The sequence below is a fragment of the Marmota marmota genome, unplaced genomic scaffold, assembly GCF_001458135.2.
Source record: "Marmota marmota marmota unplaced genomic scaffold, marMar, whole genome shotgun sequence".
Lineage (NCBI taxonomy): Eukaryota > Metazoa > Chordata > Mammalia > Rodentia > Sciuridae > Marmota > Marmota marmota.
The window spans coordinates 25,916,239-25,930,754 of NW_026000019.1; the positions used below are offsets into that span (position 1 = coordinate 25,916,239).

Below are 14,516 nucleotides of genomic sequence, written 5' to 3' on the forward strand. Positions count from 1 at the left end.
TTTTTTTTTTTTTTTTTTTTTTTTTTTTTTTTTAATATTTATTTTTTTTTTTTAGTTTTAGGCGGACACAACATCTTTGTTTTGACACAACATCTTTGTTTTGTACGTGGTGCTGAGGCTTGAACCCGGGCCGCACGCATGCCAGGCGAGCGCGCTACCGCTTGAGCCACATCCCCAGCCCAATCCCTATTTCTTTTCCTAGCTTCATTCCTCTAATTTAGATTTGAACACCTTTTTAATATAACATACTAAGTCTACATACTAAGTCTTTACCATTTACTCTGTTGGGTCACTTCAGATTTGTGCTGCTAAACTCTACAGGTACGAGTTAGGTTAGAAGTTAAACCTATGTCTATAGTGCAATTTCTCAGTGCCAAAAGATGGAGAATTCTTCATCCAGAAAAGGATACTTATACATGATAATACATATTTGGCTGCCACCTAAAACAGATTACTTCCATGACTCAAGGTCAGGAAAATTCATATACTTTAATAACTTTTTAAATATTTTTAAGTATGGGGTCATGAAATACAGTGAATTGAGGCAGAATCCTAAAAAGTCATAAGCAGAAAGATGTTAGGCTATGGAAGGGGAAACGGTCTGGAGGTAGTCCTACCAGAGGCGTATGGATAAGTAGACTGTAGGTTCTGATGTCACATCCTTTTATTTCTAAGGAAGTTAATACTTTCCTTGAGATCAGAGGGTGGCAGATCTCATAGGAAAACATGTCTGGCCCTGTACATACAAAATGAAATAAATATTATAGAAATGGTAATGCTAAGGCACTATACAGTGGCAGGTGCCATTGTTACTACTATTACAGTAACTTCTCCCAAGATCCCTTCTACCAACCACATTTTCCAGAACAAGAGATGACCAGATTACTGAATCCACATCAGTTATAGAAACAGTTATCCAATAAGCACTTCAATGCCATCTAATTCAATTTACTCACTTTACAGATAAGAAAATAACATTCAGAGAAACAAGATGGCACACTTGGCTTGAAGCAAAAGATGGTCAAACATTCTCCCAACTCTTAAACCAAAGTTAGTCATGGAAGAGACTGAAGCCCAGGCTTAGAACAACCAGGGGGAAAAGGTATTTGCTATAGTCAGAAGATGACCTGCAAAATGAATGTGGGGACTTAGATTTATGTTCATGCAGGGCCTGGAACAATTTTGAAAGCTAAATGGAGAAACATTGACGTTTCTAAGAGACTATGAGACGTCAGACCATGGAAGCAAGAGAAGCAGATCCAAGGGATCAAGACTATTTCTTGCCACCTTAGGAAGCTAGTTTTGTAATCTTCTCTTAATTTTTTCTCAGTGGGAATTAAGGGTCCTCTTTTCTAGTTTTCCCACTGAATCTGGAAATTTATCATGTGTCAAAGGCTCAGAATCTTCTCTAAGGAGATTCCTACTCAACAGGTATCCACTTCCATGAATTCTGAGAATCAGAACCTCATATTTTTCTGCTGACCATACTATCTTGTTAACAAGAAGATGAACACTAAGCAGTAGCACTGAATGGCCGTCCTAGGCCTCTCTGGAATCAATGATTCTTGGGGTTAGAAAAATCATTAAATATTGTCTAATATAGCTATCTTTCCTCTATTTGAAAGCCTTCATCTTCTTGCATAGTTCTTTAGCCTATATATGATCCTCTGAAAAAGACAAAGGACTCTCCATCTCTGGAGGCAGCCCATTGATTCTTATATGTCCTGACTGGATGTATTTTCCCTAAAAAGAATAGATTTCAGTTTCCCTTTAATGTCTCCTCATTGGTTCTGGGTCAACCTTTTGGGGACACTCAGAACAGATCTACTCTCTGTTATACATGTCCTTTCGGTATTTATGCCTGAGAAATTCAGTCTCCAGTTCACACATCCAGTGATGTCAACCATTAATAGAAACTTGTACAAGGTGAACCAAAGGGTCTATCATCAAGCTATTAAGACACCAGCCTTTAATAATTAAAAAATCAGATGCCCACTAAAACACACACATAAAAATTTCTTAACAAGACAAAGAAGAGGACCCTCACAAGTGGATATTGAATAGGATACTTGTTATCTGTCCTTCATAGAACTCCTTTCTTACATCTGTTATCCATTCAAGAATCCTTCCATGCAGGATATACTTTTTTAAAAAAATAACTGTTCTCTTACATTTAGCCTTGCAGCAGACATTCTTTCCTATCCATATCCCCTATTACTTTATAAATGCATTTCAACCATGACCCCTGCCCACGAATGAAGAAAACACCCATTCCAAAAAACTAGGACTTTTCCAGAATACATTATTCACTTTGATAGGAGCGGGAAATCAGAGAATGGTATATGTTCAGAAGCCAAATCAGAAAACCATCTGTGGTAAGTTGTTAAATATCAAGTCTTCAGATTCTCCATGGCTACTCCATGCTTTCCCTAAGTCTAATCTCATGTTTCCCAAGACCTTAGTATTCTTCAATTTTTTTTTCTCTTTCTGAAGATACTTTATAAAAGGTGACATGGAAAAATATTATAGAATCTGCACATTTATAAACATAAGCATATTTAACCTTTATAAATTATCTAAATTTTGTAGCTTTTGTTATCTAACCCTTTGGTATATCAAGATTTCTTTTACTAGATTTTATCTGCCCTAGGTTTTTTTTTTTTTTCTTTTGTAGTGCTTTAATATAAAAAAAAAAGTATATATCAGACAGTGGTAGGGAGTGAAGGAGTGGCATGGGGGAGGTGAGGGACAGAGAGAGAACAAAGCAAAAGGCCTTTGTCTCTCAGTTCCGTAAAATGTCCGGATGGAGTGGCTTAGGTATGGTTGAGTGGTAGGTCTTGTGGGAAGAACCTGGGCCATTGGAATGCTGTCACGCATTGATGGCATCACTCATCCCCTTGTTGAAGGAGCAAAAGGTGGATTTCTTGAAATGATGGACGGTGCTTTGTATCTCTTCTCCAACAGCTGAGCATCAGCTTATACACAGAGTCAGGGCAAATGGCTGGTTGAGGGAGGTAAATCTTTGGAAACAAAAATTTAAAGAAGAAAGAGAAAAAGAAATATTAAGATCAGGAAACAAAATGAAGACTGGTTGCATCATAGTTTAGTCATCCCCCTTGCCCACTTTCTTGAACTTGATAACTGAAATGGGTGTCCCTACACTCTATCAAACTTTTAAACTCTACATCATGTACAACCACAAGAATGATATCCTAATTAAAATAAGTTATATTCCATGTATGTATAATATGTCAAAATACACTGTCCTGTCATGTCAAATAAAAAAATGTTTTTAAACTTTTAAAATTTAAATACTGAAATTTAAATAAGAAATTCAATAGTAATTAAATAGTAAAATGTAATAAAATAAAAATCAAATAAATTATGTTTAATCCATTAGTTTAGAAAATTTTCATCAAAAAATTTACATTTGGATGTTTGTAGATGAGTTTACTCAGCTTGTAATGATGCTATTTGGCTTTGGCCTGGCTTTAGTCAAATACGGACTTTTAGTCCATAAGCATTGATAGTCAAAAATGTATATTTTGTGCACCACTAGCACTGATGAAGGTAAAAATAGTGGACTTTTTTTTAAAGGTCCACTATATTTTTATTTATAAAAAATAAATAAAATAAAATCTATAGGAGAAATGTCTCATAACCAAGATAATTTAGACCCCCCCCTAAAAAATATCTAAAGGATATCTATCTACTAGCAAGCTTTAAATATCCACTCATAGGAATATCAAAAAACTGAATCAACCAAAAAAAAAAAAAAAGCACCCAAGTCTTCATCTGTTCATCCTGAAATACTCTTACCTGCCTCCCCTGGTCTCGGAAGAACTCTCCAGTATTTTCAATAACCTGTTCATCTGACAGCTGAGAATAGGGCTGCTCTTGGCAAAAGGTGAATGTCTCCCACAGAGTCACCCCAAATGCCCACACATCACTTGCTGTAGTGAATTTGCCCTATTGAAGTCAAAAAAAGGAAAAATCAGGATAACCCATGCAAAATAAGAGCAGGTTATATTTTCATAATCTGGAGTTAATTTCCTTTCCTCAACCCAGGGCAAGGAATACTGAAACTGCCAAGATCTCACAGAGGTTCTAGAAATGACAATGTGAAGTTGTCAAAAGGCAAGCCATTCTTTCATCTTCATGATCTCAACTTAGTTCTGCTTTTCTTACAGATGAGAACCAGGAGCTGAAAGGAACACAGCCACAAAGCATTCATCATTAACTGAATGTCAGAGATTCAACTTTTAGGCTCTAGGGTAGCTTGGAAAAAGGTCCCTGGGAAAGTCAAAATAAGAATGGAAAGTCAACTGTTTGTATGTTAGAGATAGAGGAATCTGGTTGAAGTGTCTGGAGTTAAGTCCCTGAGTGAATCCAGCACTCTTTCTTCCCACTTCAGTGATAGTCATAGTCTTAAAAAAGAGACTATCAAGTGATGGCACTAAGATTCAGATGTAATTAGCATGTAGTAAATACTCGGACCCTTTTTATCCAATAAATACAACCACACAGCAAAGTAGATGATATATTTAGACCAGAAAAATGACAGGAGAGGGTTTGCCAAGTTACCATGGTTAATAAGAACATAAAGTATTGGAGAAATTGAAATTTGAGCCAGGGTCTCTCTATCTCAGTCTTAAATATTTTTTAACAACATAGATACAGCAATTACTATTTACCTTAGAATTAGGTAAAATATAAAGATTCACATATAGAGATGAAAAAATTATAAAGATTTTTGAAAAGTTGTATATATTACAGCATCATTATTAATAGCAAGAAGTTGAAAAGATATTATTAAAATCAAATTATAAAGATATTATTAAATCACAGAACATATCCCTACAATAGAAATGATTCAGTCACTAAAACCATGCTTTAAACAATATGTAATGATATTAGACATTAAAAATATATAGAATTGTATGAGTTGGCATCATTTCAATTACATAATATACATCTTGCACAGAAATACACATAAAGAAATTAATGCATATGAAAAAATTCTCAAAGGAAATATACTAAAGTATTAATTGATGAGGGGAAGGAGATAATTTTATATATATTCTCATTTCAAAATTAATTTTTGAATCCTGTAAAAGGATGAGCTGTAAATAATCAAATTAGCTAAAAATAAAACCAAAGTGACTTTTCTCTGCAGTACTACAAAAGACAAAATTACATGTACACAGTATTGTAGGAATTAAAAGTACATAGTCTATTAATCCTTTTAATCAGCTAAATGTTTATAAAACCAGCAATGGAAACTCTTAGGTATGCATGGTCATATAACATCTCCAAGAAAGACATTAGAAAAAGTCATTCATTCATGATGGAGAATACCAGGAATTAAGTAAAAGGTAGAAAACAAATAATGATAAACTTAACGAGTAAATGGTAAAGACCATAAAAATATAGTAATTAGACAGGATTGTTGGCACTGACATCTAGGGCAAAATCTACTGAGCAACATGATTATGAAGTTAACATAGAAGAAAAATTCTTTATGTGATTAACATTTCTTTACATAATAAGATTTTTAAAACCCTAAGACCGATGAGGATGTGGAAAGGGTTGAAAAAATATGATACTGAATCCCACATCATACTGTTTAACATTCTTTCCTAAGGTATATTACTTTTTTTCAATTAATAGGCAAGTATTGAATAATAATAATAATAATAATAATAATAATAATAATTGGTACACAAGAAAGATCATCTCCAATCAGAGAAAATATGAAGGTCTGTGGAGCTTGGCTCCTGCTGTCTTTGATTTGTCCCCACCTAGGGTAGGGCTTACAAATGCCAGGAACTCACCAGCAAGATGCTCTCCCAAGACATCCAGCGTATAGGGAGCACTGCGCGACCCTGGATCCGGTAGTAGTCACCACTGTATAAGTTTCTGCTCATTCCAAAGTCAGCTATCTTGATGGTGTAGTTCTTACCCACTAAACAGTTTCGTGTAGCCAGATCTCGGTGGACAAAATTCAGAGAGGAAAGGTACTTCATGCCAGAGGCAATCTGGGTAGCCATAAACTTCAGGTTGACATAACTGAGGAAAATACAAGAGAAGAGAAAGTAGCCTGTGGATACAGGAAGTCAGGAAAGGTACTCATTCTAAAGTTGATATCAATACACCAAGCATTTAAACCTTAACATTCTTTCTCTATTCTTAAAGAATCCCTTTTGCATTCTTCCGAAGGGTCAGCTGCTTTTTTATTCCCTACAGAATAGTCACTCACCATGCCAGAAAAATGATAAACTTTAAGGCTCATTGCTCTCTGTTTTAAAACTCCAAGTGACTCTCATGACCACAGGGAAGAGATAGAAGACCTGGCTTATTTACCTGACAGTGGGTACATTGCTGGAGCAAGAATTGGCAGGCTCATGGCGGGAAAGAAACTGATTGAGGTCTCCATTCTCCATGTATTCCGTGATCATGCAAAGAGGGTCATCGGTGATACACACAGCTAAGAGACGGATGATGTTTGCATCCTTGAGCCGGGACATGATCTTTATCTCCTTAAGAAAATCATTCCTTTGGAGGATACAGACACAGATAAACTCAGAGATTGCCGGGATCAGAATGAAGAGGGGAAGTATGCACATCAAAGTCTATTTCTATCCATTACACCAAGGCTCATTTGTCTTTGGGAAATCTTTGAAAGGACAGAGAAATTGGTGCCATGAACTGTTTCATTCTCCATATCTCCTGGAACATCACTATTCAATTATAATGGTTTTAAGAATAAGATTTATGATTTATTCACATATAAATCGCATTCCTAGTATTTAACAAAATGCCTGTCATGCAGAAAGTGGTCAATATTTACTAAATCAAATATATGCTGCATAAAACTACTCTGAAAAATAAAACTTTTCACTGGAAATCATTTGCCTTTTCAAAAAGCCACAGATTCACACTATTAATAAAGTCAAGAAAGTTTTTATAAAGTGGATAACCACCTTCTGGTTTATCTCATAATTTTTTATTTTCTCTTATTGATTTTTCTTAATGTAGTCTATTCCCACAGTCAGTCACAACACACATTGGTAGCATGTTCTTTAAAGACTATGGTGGTAAAGTGGGGTCATGTCAAAAGAAGTACTCACCTAGTCAAGACTAATAATTCTCTGAGTACATAGTGACAGTCATTCTTGAGTTATAAAGTAGCAACATTTGCTTTGGTGAAGCTACAGCCCACATTCTTAAAAGTATTGGAGTCTCCTATGTGTTGCATAGGAATTTTCTTCTGAAAGCCATACTATGTCAGTATTAACCCTTGGAAACAATATAGTCCTAATTCGAGATCTTCCTTCTTCATTTTTCCCTTTATTTAATCTTAAATCAGAGGTTTCCATGGCCTGGAAGGGCCCAGAGTCTAGACCATTCAGCACTGGTCAGTACGCTGGGCACAGTGCAGCATGGCAAACCTCACCAAATAAAACAATGACAAGGACTTTATCATATTCTATGTTTTTGTTTCTCTCCTTGCCATTTTTTCCACTCATGTGCTAAGATTAATATGAAAAATACTCCATCTCTCCATGGGAACCAGAGAACGTCACTTTTCATTCACGCTAATATCCGTAAGACTGAAATTCTCAGTTAAAAGTACTCTGTTCCATCTCTCGCCTTTCTCTCTTTTTGATTCCACACCCTGTTAATTTCAAGACTTAGTGAAATAGGAATAACAAACTTTATCTCACTATGAATATCAGTGATAAGAATCAAGGCAACCCAAATGCATATGTTAACCAGATGTGCAGATTTTTCTGGAACACACAAACAAGCTTTCAATCAGCATGCCTCTCTGTGTGAGAATTAACTCACCATTACTGTAATGGAAAGGCTCTCAGACAATGGAGTATGACTGGAAACAGCAATTTATGAAGTAAAGGATCCAAGAGATTATTAGCAGTTTGAAAAACTGCTAAAGGATTGTGGATCCTTTTGCTTTAAGGTCCATGGATACTTTTCCAACTAGAGGCAACTTCTCATGTGTGGGGTTGCTGGACGTAGAGGAAAGGGAGCATAAAAGAGAAAGAAAGGATGATAAAGTAAATAGAGATGTAAAAAGAGGAGAATGTAAAAAGCTTAGCAAGAAAGATGTGTTTGATTGTGAAGTGTGGTAGGATGTAATGAATTCAGAAGTCTGTGTAATGACTAAAGAAGTACAGCACTAGACTTTTGTGTATTGGGAAGTATGGTGCTGTACAAAGGGAGTTAAGAAGTAAATGTGACGAATATAATGGAAATGTACATTTATGTTTGAGAAAGATGGAGAAGATGAGGACTTTGTATTAGAAAAATAAGGCATAATAATGGAAACAAGGGTATTTACCAAACTTTCCATCTCAAATGAAAAAAAAGAAAAAAGATTCTCAGATATTTCCAGAAATATTCCTGGTCTGAAAGATGAAATAAATAAAGGAAAATTCAAAATGCAGACCACAGACCTGGCATTCTTGTTGGCATCTGCTCGGAGCATTTTCACAGCCACCAGGACAGGCTGGTTGGCACTGACATCTAGGGCAAAATCTTTGTCTTTGAATTTTTCCATTCCCTCCACTTCACAAAGATGAACCTAGACAAAAGTCATCTAGTCTCAGCATCATCATTTCTCCTGAAGATGTCTCAGTACTCTTGCTGGGCATTTCCTGGAGATAAACTAACTCTTACAACTCAGGCAAAGTAATCAAAAGAATGATGAGAAGGTATATATAACATATCTTTGATTCAAATGATAAAAGTAAAAATAATGGTAAAGTACCCAGCTAATATGATATGTTACTGTCTTCTAAAACAAATATACATTCAGTAAGGGAATACATGAATCTATAACATAGAATTTCATTATAACATAGCTCCATTATAAAATGTATAATATGTCAAAATACATTCTTCTGCCATGTATAACTAAAAAGAACAAGTTAAAAAAAAGAATTAAAAAATGTTTCTATATAAATGCTTGAACTTGGATTTGAGAAAGTTTAGTTACTGGAACCTACAAAATATAAGTCAATTTTCTAAAATAATACCTTAGTATGGGATTTAGCATTGCAAATTATTCCTGAGTTTTAATAACATTATAATGAGTGTGGTTTTTCAACTCAGGAGACAGAATGAGTACATATAAACACCATAAGCAGATAAAATGGGCTCCTCTACTTCCCCCAACACCAGACCTAATCAAGGGGGAAACATCTGACCCAAACTGAAAACCAATAACATATTACTATAAAACCAGGTATTCGGGGTTTTATTACAAATTAAACATTTCTTTGAGTTCTCAGAAGGTTTATGTGACTGATGCAAGAGTAAAATATTTAATATTACACACATCATTCTGAGGACTGTTGAGAAGAAAACTCCTCCTTATCTTAGTTGGTGAGTCATTCCCTAGTAGCTAATTCTGGGACCCACAGCAGGGGTGAGGTTGTTTTTCACCACTTTATATGTAACTCCCATCTTAAAAGGAAAAAAACAAAGTGAAATAAACACCCAGCAGCAGGGTGTTCCTGGATGGTTTATAAAAGATGATCACATCTCATGAGCCCCACCCTCTGTAACCTATTATAAACACTTTTTGAAAGCATTAAATGTTTTTCAGGATATCTGAAGTCTAATGACGTATTTGCCTTACAAACCCCTGTATAGGAATCAGAGTTGCTAGGAACTCCTCAGCTATATGACAAAGATGAAGTTGACCTAATTACTAGTCATCCAGAGGACAATTCTTTCAGTTGTGCATTCACTTCTGGAAGGGACACTCTGTTCTACTGACCATTGTTATGCACTTACTTCCTTTAAACCACCAAGGACTAGAGGCCTCACACAAAGGATCAACTCACCTCTCCAAACTGGCCTTCTCCTAGCTTCTCCTTGAAAGTTAAGAGTTTCCGGGGAAACTCTTCCACAGCCACATCTTTTCCTGAGAGAAGGTCCATGGTGACAGCAGGAACTGAGTAGGTGTTGCCTCCAGTCACTCCCTGGAGGTTCACTATGTCAGCTTCTGCATAGTGGGGCACTCCCTCAGGTCCGTTGTGTTGGGCTGGCTTCACAATGCCACTGCAGCCTGGGAAGACAAAGACAATGAGTCTCATTCCAAGAGACATCTTTGGAGATCTCTTCAAGAAAAAAAAAAAACCAAGAGGAGATCTAGAACATGCCTCCATGACAGTCTAACCTTCTTTATAACATTCTTACTTGGAGAACACTTTTGCTTCTTCTAGATACTCTTTCTTGTGATTTTCAGAATGTAGGTAGCCTCCATTTTGTTTCTCATTCTCCCCATAATACATGATCATTAACAATTTCTTGGGTCAATCTTGTAACCAAGAAAAGCTACAACAAATTTCCTGCTATATCAGGATGGGAGTATTAAACATTGAAGGTTTAATAGCAAATTTCCTTAATTTTAAAACATTTTAATTGGTGTAAGAGCCTATTTTAGGGATTAAGAATATGATCAAGTTCATAAAATCTTGTTTAAGATACATGTTAACGTCTTTAAAAAACTAAAATATGAGGTGGGAAATGTTTAAGACTCGAGAGAATAGGTAAATAACTTCAGCTTAGCCTAGAAAATAAATCCATTTACATTCCTTAGTCTTTCTGTCTCTGCAAAATTACATAAATTCAATATGCTTTTTCAATGTCTTCTATCCACTAAATGATAAAAATAGGTGTTAGTTTCCTTTCTTCTTTCCACAAGATCCCTTCAGGTTTGTTCCCTAAAATGCCTATGCTCTCCAATTTAGTCCTGTCAGCTTCCACAACTGGCTCAGGCTAAGTGATGCTCTACTGAACACCACAAGTCCTCTTCTGCAGAATGGGGTCACTCTTAAGTTGATGAACTATGGAAAAGCAGCTCTGAGTTTCAGAGATGACCCTAGCATCCCCGGTAAAGTCAGACACTGTGCAGTACTTTTTAAAAAGGCACTGGGAATTTAATCAACTAGCATTACTATTACTTTATTCAATGTTTTTTTAATTGATAAAAAGCAAGACATATTTACTCTCATAATAAAAATCTTGTATTATTTAATAAATGTTGACCAAAGACAAATCAAGAAAAATAAGATAATTAATTATGTAGATAACTATAAAACTGGGAAATTCAGGAATTCTTTTGTTCTTTTTTCTTTTCTTTTTTTTTTTTTTTTTCTTGTACTGGGGATTAAACCCAGAGGCACTTAACCATTGATCCACATTCCCAACCCTTTTATATTTTATTTTAAGACAGGGTCTCGGGGCTGAGGATGTGGCTCAAGCAGTAGCGCGCTCGCCTGGCATGCGTGCGGCCCGGGTTCGATCCTCAGCACCACATACAAACGAAGATGTTGTGCCCGCCAAATACTAAAAAAAATTAAAAAAAAAAAAAAGACAGGGTCTCACCAAGTTGCTTAGGACCTTGCTAAGTTGCTAAATGAGGCTGGTTTTGAACCTGTGACTCTGTCTCAGCCTCCTGAGTCACTGGGATTACAGGTATATGCCAACATAACAGGCTGAAATTCAGAATTTCTTTAGCTTCACTTAAAAAATATAATATATATATATAGTTTTTTTCCAGGTGAAATTACAATCCTGACTTTATCCTTAATGAAGTTTTATGTTATATGAATGTGCCCTATCTGGCCCTTCTCACATTCTTCATAAAATGAGCAAGTTAAACTGATCAGTTTCTTTTGGTGTTACCACCTTAGTAACATCTTTTATTTTAATCAAATCTAGAAAGAGAATGTGGATTTCTCAGGAAGCTAGCACAGACCAAAAATAGATCCAGTTATCTAGGAGCAACACTGTTATACCTATGTAACGTGTGTCAAGGCTTCTTCCTCAATCCCCTGCTCACTCTTTCATCCTCACCTGACTCTTCCTCCCCTGGAGCAAATTCTGGGAGCTTTCGTATCAGTCTGGATGGCTCCTGGTAGTCAGGGCGAAGAGGAAATATGCGATCATAAGTCGAGTTGGACTCCTGTTCACTTGGTGATGAGGAGCGGTTATTGTTGAACATACTGGACTCGCTTGGTAGGGAGAGGCTGACAGTCATTTCATCATCCAGCATCCTCCGGGAAGCCTGAAGGAAAAGAGCAGAGAAGATCATCTGGCACAAGGGTATTATCACTTCCTTTACTTTTAAAACCTAGCTCTTCCATTCAGTTTATTCCTGCTAAACCTAGAAACACTATAAGTGACAAGGATGCAGTCTAGTTCCACAAATTTCTGTGTCAAAGAAACTTTGAAAAATCCTTCATTTCTTCAAGCTAGAACTCCTCCTGTCCTGTTAACATTCATTAACTTTCACTGAAGCACTTCTAAGCATTACTTACACAATGAAATAAGAACCTATAAGTAACCAAAGATCTTCTAATTTTTATTTTTTATTGATTTTTTAATAAATGACAGCAGAATGCATTGCAATTCGTATTACAATTTTTCATATCTCCAGTTGTATATAAAGTATATTCACACCAATTCATGTCTTCATACATGTACTTTGGATAATGATGTCCATCACATTCCACCATCATTGCTAACCCCTTGCCCCCTTCCTTACCCTCCCACCCCTCTGCCCTATCTAGAGTTCATCTATTCCTCCCATGCTCCCCGGCCCTATCCCACTATGAATCAGTCTCCTTGTATCAGAGAAAACATTCAGCATTTGTTTTCTTGCGATTGGCTAACTTCACTTAGCAGCAGCAACATTCACAATAGCTAAAGTGTGGAACCAACCTAGATGCTCTTCAGTAGATAAATGGATTAAAAAAATGTGGCATATATACACCATGGAATATTACTCATGTTTAAAGAGATTTTTAGGTTCTTTTAAATAATGAGTTTTCCTGGATTACCTTATAACTACTTTGATTCTGGGTAAACATAAGTTAAAATGTTCATTAACTCATTAGAAGAGCTGTAACCTGATGTTAATAGTTCACCTCATCACCTAGCAGTGTGGGTTAAGATAACACTCCCCATCCCCTTATATTTACTAACAAAAAATAAAATGGCTACAAAATGGGATAGGAAGGTCCTAGGTGTCTGAGGATCCAAGACTAATTATGTATAATACAGAAAGAAAAAAGAACCAAATAACTAATTGTTGTGGCATATCATTTAAGGTAATCTGCCCATTCCATCAAAAGGAAAATGCATCTGAATTGATATAACTATTTAGAGTTAAATGTGTAAAATGCTCCACTCCAACAACATTGAGCACTTGGGTGCTCAATGGAGAAACTTAAATCAAGGTGTCATTCTAGAGCACCTTGAATTATCTTACACTGAGTGTATTAAGATAGAAAGAATTTCTTGAAGGACCAACTTAAATATTCAAGGACAAAATATTTGCTCTCCCCTTTATCTGGAGAGTCTTAAATCCAACATTCCTTTCTCAGCTCATGAAGACATTCCAGTAGGCCTCAGAAGAAAGGCCTAGAGAAGGATAGTATATTCTGGCATTAATAAAGAGAAAACAAAAAGATATTACAGAATAGAGAATAAAATGCAGTGTTAACAGACCATTCAGTAAGAATCAAAGTTGCCAAATGAGCCTTTAGTCTCTCATCTTTTATCACTACCACCCTTTGCTACCCTTCATGCCAGAATTCCTTATTTAGATACCTCATGTATTCCAGCATTCTAAACAAGCAAAGATTTTTTTTTCCAACTTTGTTTATTTAGTTTTTGGGTTTTTTTTTTAACATGGTGCTGGGGATTGAACCCAGTGCCTCACACGTGCTAGGCAAGTGCCCTACCACTGAACCCCAACCCCAACCCAGAGCAAAGATATCATCTCATAGATGCCTTAAAACATAGTCACACAAATTGGTGAGCTCTCTGTGGATTCTTTCTTTCAGTGTTCAAATCTTCTTTATATCAGGCTTTAATTTAGCTAAAGTGTTTATTTAGGTAAAGTGTTTTCAGATTAATGGTAGAGATCCTTGTTGGAAGCAAAGAGACTTCAATTCCATGAATATTCTTGCCAAAATCTTAAATTAAACCTCAACCATCTCAAGAATCCGAATGTAAAACAGGTCAGAATGATTTGCAGGTCAACCATCTGGGTTGCTCTTCTTCTTTTCTTCTGTCTACATTCAAAGAGTTTTAGAGATTCAAGCCCATTCTATGGTGAGCTTATCCTCCTCTAGAATATACTTCTACATGAACACAGAAATCAATCAGACAATACCTTCCTTCCTGTCCCCTTCTTTTGATAGGCAGTTCAAAACCTCACAGCCCAGAGTTTCTATGACCATGTCAGTCCCTGTCCATTAAAAACTCATTCCCCAAGGGTGGTGTTTATGCCTAAGGACATTGGCAGCAGGCCCAAGAGAATCAGACACTTAGAAGCAGTGTCAATCGAGTTAATATCATCTATGATAAAATGTAACTTTGGAAGAAAGATGGCAACATATTTCAATATTTGCAATTGAAAAGAGCATAAAAGACACTATACTAGCTGCATGACCTTGAATTCATCCAATTTTCTC

At 36.1% G+C, this 14,516-nt stretch overlaps 1 protein-coding gene across 8 annotated transcripts in view; it reads right to left on the minus strand.

The window, feature by feature from the left end:
- Positions 1-1,946: 1,946 nt before the first annotated feature.
- Ddr2 (discoidin domain receptor tyrosine kinase 2) overlaps positions 1,947-14,516 on the minus strand; it is a 149,539-nt gene continuing 136,969 nt past the window's right edge. For all 8 annotated transcript variants that reach the window (XM_048810119.1, XM_048810121.1, XM_048810116.1 and 5 more), the window contains 7 exons: positions 11,890-12,100; positions 9,873-10,096; positions 8,478-8,605; positions 6,364-6,555; positions 5,835-6,069; positions 3,820-3,969; positions 1,947-3,020 (listed from right to left, as the gene is read on the minus strand). In XM_048810119.1, the coding sequence (XP_048666076.1) occupies positions 2,886-3,020; positions 3,820-3,969; positions 5,835-6,069; positions 6,364-6,555; positions 8,478-8,605; positions 9,873-10,096; positions 11,890-12,100 (1,275 nt within the window). In that variant the 3' untranslated portion in view covers positions 1,947-2,885. The remainder of the gene's footprint in view (positions 3,021-3,819; positions 3,970-5,834; positions 6,070-6,363; positions 6,556-8,477; positions 8,606-9,872; positions 10,097-11,889; positions 12,101-14,516) is intronic.